Below are 7,874 nucleotides of genomic sequence, written 5' to 3'. Positions count from 1 at the left end.
TTTCAGAAACACGTGCTGTTCCGTTAACACACAACATGCAATCAGGCTTACATGAGTTTGCACAACACGCCGTTGCAATTGTGTGTTAGCGCGATGGAAAGTTGTGCAAACACCTGTTAGCGTGACAGCGTGTTGTGGGATCGTGTTAGCATGACAGCATTTTGTATGTCAGCGCAACTGCGTGTTAATGTTGTACGAACTCATGTTAGCTCGTTTTTCTGAGAGCGCTGTTGAGCTGTAGCAAATGGCCCTATCCAGACACCATACTTTACTTTTATACTTGTACAGGAGTGGACGGTCCACTGTTGCAGGTTTCTAATCTTGCTTGCCCAATGAGGTATTTCATTCCAGAATTTGGACAAGCGACCACCATTCAGTTTATTACTTGGGGATAAAGATCAACAGGCAAAATTATAGTCGACAACTATGCATCTGTGTGGGCTTTGTCCCATCCTCTTATTTATCAAAAACATTGATTCATGGATATTATTTGCACAAAAAATGTGCCTTAATCAATTAACAAAACAGTTTTAGTTAACACTCAAATTAAGGAAGCTCTAAAAAAGTGCTTTTTGAATTTGAAATATTTAGCATATTAGGTGTGCATATTGGCATTATTATTTATCAAATAGATATAAACCTGTCCTATAATAATATACCCATGGATATAATAATTTAAGTCCATAAATGGATTGTGTAAAAGCACTACGGGTGGTAAATCAGTTTAAAATGAATACAAAAGAATTTTCTTGGTCTAATATAATGCAAAGAATATAATCATCTATAACAAACTGTATTTTCTTACTTCTAAGGGCAGATCACTCTAACTGCAAAAAATCACTCTACTAGCCTAACAGACATCCTTACTGTGCAGCGTTTAGAGCTTCAAAAAAAAAATTTAGTGCAATTTTCAACAATGTTTAAAATTTCAGTGTAACGTTAGGCCTTACCTAGACAATAGATTCTCTTAAAAAACTACTAAAAAAGAAATTAGAAACCCTATTCGATCGAGAATTTTTAGAGTGCAAAAACACATAAACGCTGTATATGAAGGCATCTTTTCGAAAGATTTGGTGGCCCTTAAAAGGGCCGTTGCATGAAATCAAGACTCCATAGTCTAGTACTCTTGGCTTTGGCTGGATTTCCCCTTGGCGCTTCCAGATTTCTTTGGCAGCAGGACGGCCTGAATGTTTGGCAAAACTCCACCCTGGGCGATCGTCACACCAGACAGAAGTTTGTTCAATTCCTCGTCATTACGGATGGCCAGCTGCAAATGGCGGGGGATAATTCTGCTTTTCTTGTTGTCTCGGGCTGCGTTTCCTGCCAACTCCAAAACTTCTGCGGCCAAGTACTCTAAAACGGCAGCCAAGTAGACGGGAGCCCCAGCGCCAACTCGTTCTGCGTAATTCCCTTTCCTCAGAAGACGATGAATTCTGCCAACGGGAAACTGCAGTCCTGCCCTTGTTGATCGGGACTTTGCCTTAGCCTTTGATTTTCCACCTTTTCCTCGTCCAGACATGATGCTTTTCTCTTTATGGTATTGTCAGAAATCGACTGTACAGAGTGCGCGTAAAACCGGGTATTTACAGGTTTCGTGTTTGCCACGAATTTCACTGATTGGCCACTAGCTTCGAGAAAAACTTGACGATTGGATCAAATCGGAGGCTTGTCATTGGTTGAAATCACAGCACTTGATTGGTCGAAAATAGGCGCACTTTGTCTTTCGCAAATACTCGGTTGATTCCGATGTGTTCCGATTGCAACTTTGGCGAAACACGCGGATCTAAGAATTTGCATTTTAGAACAACTATTCTTTGATTAAAATTGCGCATGACAGTATTCTTATTTTGGATACAGTTAGGTTAATTTTATTTTGATTTTTTTTTTAATTATTCCAAAGTAATTTGAAACATTTTCCTTTTTTAAGAATCGATTTTATATAATTATGCTTTTAGTGTTAAATTATGATCGAAAACTGTTCTAAAAATTTCAATAATTTTAAATATGAATTGAAATAATAAAAACATAGTGTTCCAAACATTATAAAAACATGTATTTATATTCTGTTAATACATAAAAAAAAAATCACGCATTAGTTTCTAGGCATTAGCTGATTTAGCTCTTTTTGACTATCAATGTAAATTTATACTTGCAAATGAAATATTTAGAAAAGACACCATACCTTAAGAATATATATTTATCATATAGTTAAATATTTAGGCCTCCCTGCACAAAAATTCTGATATAAAAACAGTAAAATTTTCACCACTTTTAAACTCCTTGACAAACCAAAGAAAATCCTAATATATTATGTTTGAGATTTAAACGAACTTTAATAAAATAAATCTACATTTATCAAAGGGTACGGGGGGGGGGGGGGGGCACATGTAACATATATATTCCTTTTTTTTTGGAAAAAGAATGTAGTTTGCAAATCTACAATTATCAAACAATGTTATGAAAATGTATACGTATTTAATGCAATCGAACTTAAAATATGAGAAATTTAGATAATATATACAACTGATGCATCGACATTTAATATAAATTCATTGAATTACTTATTAAATGCATTATTTAAACTATCCGCATGAATGTATCTTTATTTAAAAAAATGTTTATATCTAACAAAAAAAAATCTTCAATAAAGCTCAATAATTTATTTATTTATTAATAATTTAACTTATTTTGTGGTTTCCCACTGCCCTTTGTATATATATAATCAGTTTTTGAGACAGATGTCAACAACACAAACTCGTTGGTGTAAACATCCGGCTCCCGGTATTAATTGTTTTATAAGCATGTATATATTAAAATTACGTAACTGGAGGATATGGTGCCAAGATTACCCTTTTTAATTGACACTACAGACTATACCACCCGTAGTGCTTTTACACAATCCATTTATGGACTTAAATTATTATATCCACGGGTATATTATTGTAGGACAGGTTTATATTTGATTGATTTGCCTGTATAACGACCCTCTGTATAATCTGTTTATCTTTCCGACCCTTTCATACACATTAAAATTATAATAATAGTTTAGTAAAAGAGATATAAATTTTTCCCTTCTCAATTTTATTTTTAAAAATCATATGAGAAATTGTAAACAAATTAAGAGCAACAATACAGAAAAAAAAATACTTATATTCAACACTGCACAGGGAATATAATAATGAAGTTATGACATCCAATCCCCCAATCTCATAAAAGTAAGATTTTTGTTATGTAGTAATGTTTTGCTCAAAAAAACTTTTTTACGTTTAAAGTATATGCTTTTACTAATAAAAGTCACATTTTTAAAATTCTTAAAATTGCACATATTTTTTGTGAAATAAATCTAAATTTACAAATATAGCTGCATTTTATTTATTGTTTGCAAAAAAAGTTATTGGCACTTTTATCTTTTTCAGACATCGAAAAGTTTTAAAGAGAGTGATGGCAATTTATTTGTTTTGACTTTATAGATTCAAAAGAGTGCAGTTTTGCTCAGAAACTATTTTCACACATTTCATGGGTATTATCATTCAACACAATATAAAATACAGATTTTAGCAGACCTGCACTCAATATTTTCCTGTTTATTAATCATCCACATAAATTTATTTTTTTTAATGTCTTTTCAGATGACATCACAGTACCATACACTGCACTATTTTTTTGATGGTGGTGGGGGGGGGGCTGGTTAAAGAGAAATAAAATTCCTGTGAATATCCTCGGAGGTCCATGAGTCATAACCCTTAATTGATAGTGTCCGTTTTTAAAATACGCGTAAATTTGAGATGCTGTTTCATTTTGTAATTAAGTCATACCGTAGTTGTAAATATTTCATTTTTTTTTCAAATGAACCGATTATTTAGAAAAAATCATGCCTTTGCCTAAGACCATAATGAATTTCAGGGTATCCAACAATATATAGTCCTTTATCTATATATTTTCAGTACAGTAGCAGTAGTTTATGTATTTTCTAAGAATATATAACCATGGTTTTATTTGACTTGCTAATGTTTGAAGAACTTGATCTATAATACATTTTTTTACCCAAAGCATCTTGGCAAACAAGAATAGCCTGAAAATTAAGTTATATGTGTCCAGAAAAAGAACAATAACACTAAATCTGATTCATCTTTTTATTATTATCAATAAGTTTAGACATATTGAGTCATTCCCCTTCCTCGATTTCTTTATAAATTATTATTATTATAATTAAGCACATGGATTTGAGAACATTTTCACGACAAAGAAAGAAGAAACTGGTATAAATGTTTTCCAAATTTACTATTCGCAATGCCTGCATTTTAAAAATAGAAGAGCTAGGTCTTCTAACGGTGATGCATAAAAGAATGATACATCATACATATACCCGGTAACTTCAGTCTGACTTAGTTTTTTTTTCTGTAGCTACAGTGTAGTGCAAAGAACATGTATCACAAATAATAATGAGAACATTATAAAATTTCTGAAAATAATCAAGCCTTCTATATGATTTAATTTAATATCATATTTATTCACAATTGTCCATTTCTATCTGTCAGCTGTTATTTTCCTATCCTCTGGACTTCCCAATCTTGCTGACACAGGGGACATCTTTTATTCTGTTTAACCCAAAGCGTCATACAGCACAGGTGGAATGAATGATTGCATTCTCCCCAGACCACTAGAAAAAAAGAAATCAGCAAATTTAATATTAAGTATATGGACAATGCATCATAAATTCATAATCTAGACACGTAAGGCCTGTCCATACATGCATTTTATGCATTCCAGTCATGTTAATAATATATCCATGGTATCTGATATATCAAAGTTCCACTGTACAATCTAGTACTGCTAAGATTGAAAAAAATATACAGTCATACATCTGGCCATTCAAGACAAATATTTAAGAATGAGAACTTCTATCTGTCATCAGGAATATCAAGGCTATCATGTATTTTGCATAATATGGGGACAAAAATACTTGAGACAAAAATAATGAATTTTTTGAGTCAGAGTCCAATAGGTACATTTTCACAATTGTAGTCATAATGCTCTTATCAAGATGTATATATGTACATGTAAACATGAATCAATTGAAATGATGGAATTTTTTTGTACTACATTTAGTTTTCTAAAAATGGATAAAATAAAATAAAATTTACGCAAGTGTCATATGATATTCTTACATTCTTCATAAAAACAGTAATGCATTGTTTGTAAATATAAACTAGACAGTGATTAACGCCATAAAGTTTATTAATACAAAACAACCGAAGGTATTACAAAGCAAAACAAAAACTATCACTTTGTACCAACAATGTACAGTAGGATATAGAAGAAGGCATGTTAAAAATATTGTGGTAACATCTCTGCTGGTTGGTGTTTAATCTCCATTAAATGATAAATACAATGGAATTTTGCATCTTGTATACCATGGACATATTGCAATGAAATGGAAGTTTGAGCCATTCTTTCTTTTTTTTTTTTCTTTGTATGCATTTTAACTTTAATATTTTGAACTCTCTAATATCTAGGAAGATTCTTCTTGGTCCCATGAAGTTCAAGTAAAGATTTGACAATAGTTAAATTCATATGAAACCATTTTAACTTTGAACAGGTGCTGAAATTTTTCTAAAAATACATACCAACACAGTCATCTTGTTTGTTCTCTGACTGACACCTCAAACAGGCATCTACAAAAATAAAGAATAATGGAAACAAACTTTCACAGATACTGAGATACACATTGTTATTATACACTATAAATTTATACATGTAATAAAAATAATTGCAAATCTTTTGATACACCATTACTCTGCTCATGTTTATAGGAGTCAAACAAGTACATGATGTAACAGAAAAAAATAGATGTATTGCTGGACTGGGAAATGCCACTGAAGCAAGGACCTCTGCATCTCTAGTCAGGTGATTCAACGGGTTCTAATCTTAACCAGTACGGAGCTATCCAGGACAATTCAGCTTTGGTCTATCCAAACCACACCATGGAGCGAATAATTATTTTTACAATAATGTACTAAATTATTAACTCATTTTTAGACACATCCACTTCATACATGTATTTTATTCATATTTCAATCATTAACATGATTAACCTAGATTATCAAGCAAGGTTGTCCCCAAGAATTGAAAAAGAAGGGATATATGGAAAGTAGAAAGGGGTATGGGGTTCTTCTCCTATGGAAGTTTAGAAGTAATACCCAAAAATAGCCGAGGAATTACATCATTATAGGTGAGGAAATTCCCTGGCCCCCATTTTCATTTCTTAAGGACAACCCTGCCAAGCATACCGGGTAGTTTGCCTCAAATTAAATTTTTCCTGAATCATTTTGGACATGATATTTTATCGAGCCTCTTTATTTTAAACCATCTTTCTAAAACCAGAGACTTAATTACTATGAAAAGCCCAGAAGTCTGTGCGGTCCAGATGACTAGCTATCTGAAAAAGTTTTCCAGAGCCCTGCTGTGGTTTTATCCTCCACCATTGAGGAATAAACAAGTGGTTTACAATAAAGAGGATCGATACTAAAAGAACATCCCAGAAGGATTTATTAAAAAAGAATTATAACTAGAGGTACTGTGAGCAATGAGCTCACTAAATGATACCCCCCGCCTCCCATAATATCGATGTGTTGCTTTATATTGTTTTACGGTAATGTGTAAAGAGGAATAACTCGTCCTATCAAATGTTATCCAGAAGCTTCTATTATGTGACGTCATAGGTAAACAAAAAATGGAAATGTCCATGTTTTGCTCTGAGAAACCTAAAATACGTGTCGAATAAAAAAGTAAAATGCACAATGGCAATATGTAATAAAGATTCTGTGAAAGTTTCATTAAATTTCACTCAGTAGTATAAGAGGAGTTGCGGATAAGAGAAAAAGCGTAACAGACGGACGGACAGACGGACGGACGGAAATCCCGATCACTATATACCCTCCCGCTTTTCAAGCGGGGGGTATAATAAGCGAAGTATTAGTGTGTCTAAGTGTTAAAGTAAGCTAATGATTGATGAATTATTAAAACACAAGTTTAATGTGGGGAGTGTCTGAAATTGAGTTAAGTACCTTGTGATAAAAATCAGAAAGGAGAAAGGGTTGTCCCTGACTCCCTGTAATATAATGTCTGTAACATTACACTGTGATGCCAGTGCCAAAATAAAAGCTAAATGCTTATAACCCTTACCCATCACTTGAACACGACAAATAGCACATGTATCACATTCTACATCCCAGCTCCACATTGCAACGAGATTCCATTTCTTGAGGGTAAACATTTTGTCAGCTTTTTTCGCACTTTCTCTATCAGGTTCTCTTTCAACTTCCATTTCATCCGCCATCTTGAAGTAAAGTGTATAATTTAAAGTGCATAAATTATAACAGGATTAGCAATTTTATAAATAAAACATTATATTCTGAATGAAGTGGACTTGAATATATTATAATAACACTACACCGTTCTTCAAATACTTATTGTATTTATTAAAAATGTTTGACAGTTTCTTTGTTTACCATGTTTACCTTTTTGAGAAACTGAAAGAAGAAAAATGTGAATACCGATCCCGACTTTAATCACATGATATGAAAAGCTTTCCGCTTATCGTCTCAAACCACGGTCCGGAGTCCGCATATAGCTATCTCATTCAAAAAAGAGGACCGTACATTTTGGCCGTGGTTTGCGACGTATGATGTTGTACATAGGATTAAACTTTTTTAAAGTACATTTATAATTTGTTGATTTGATTGATTTGAACATATTTATACCCCCCGCTTGAAAAGTGGGGGTATATAGTAATCGGTATTTCCGTCCGTCCGTCCGTCCGTCTGTCCGTCCGTCCGTCTGTTACGCTTTGGGGTACCCATCTCTTATCCGCA

The 7,874-nt window shown here is 33.1% G+C and overlaps 2 protein-coding genes across 2 annotated transcripts; both read right to left on the bottom strand.

The window, feature by feature from the left end:
• Positions 1 to 1,036: 1,036 nt before the first annotated feature.
• On the bottom strand, positions 1,037 to 1,542 carry LOC134265448 (histone H2A-like). Its single transcript, XM_062747652.1, has one exon. It carries the CDS (start codon positions 1,517 to 1,519, stop codon positions 1,118 to 1,120), a length of 402 nt encoding a protein of 133 aa, XP_062603636.1. The 5' UTR covers positions 1,520 to 1,542; the 3' UTR covers positions 1,037 to 1,117.
• Positions 1,543 to 4,119: 2,577 nt separating this feature from the next.
• Positions 4,120 to 7,365, bottom strand: LOC134265446 (RING-box protein 2-like). The gene is made up of 3 exons (XM_062747651.1): positions 7,186 to 7,365; positions 5,628 to 5,675; positions 4,120 to 4,660 (listed from the first exon to the last, which is right to left on the bottom strand). Exons 1-3 carry the CDS (start codon positions 7,337 to 7,339, stop codon positions 4,542 to 4,544), a joined length of 321 nt encoding a protein of 106 aa, XP_062603635.1. The 5' UTR covers positions 7,340 to 7,365; the 3' UTR covers positions 4,120 to 4,541.
• Between the last annotated feature and the right edge of the window lie 509 nt (positions 7,366 to 7,874).

The sequence above is a fragment of the Saccostrea cucullata genome, unplaced genomic scaffold (assembly GCF_032062105.1).
Source record: "Saccostrea cucullata isolate Sc308-1 unplaced genomic scaffold, CSIRO_AGI_Scuc_v1 ctg970, whole genome shotgun sequence".
Classification (NCBI taxonomy): Eukaryota; Metazoa; Mollusca; class Bivalvia; order Ostreida; family Ostreidae; genus Saccostrea; species Saccostrea cuccullata.
The sequence above is the reverse complement of the archived record's forward strand: the minus strand, read 5'-3'. Positions and strand labels throughout refer to the sequence as shown.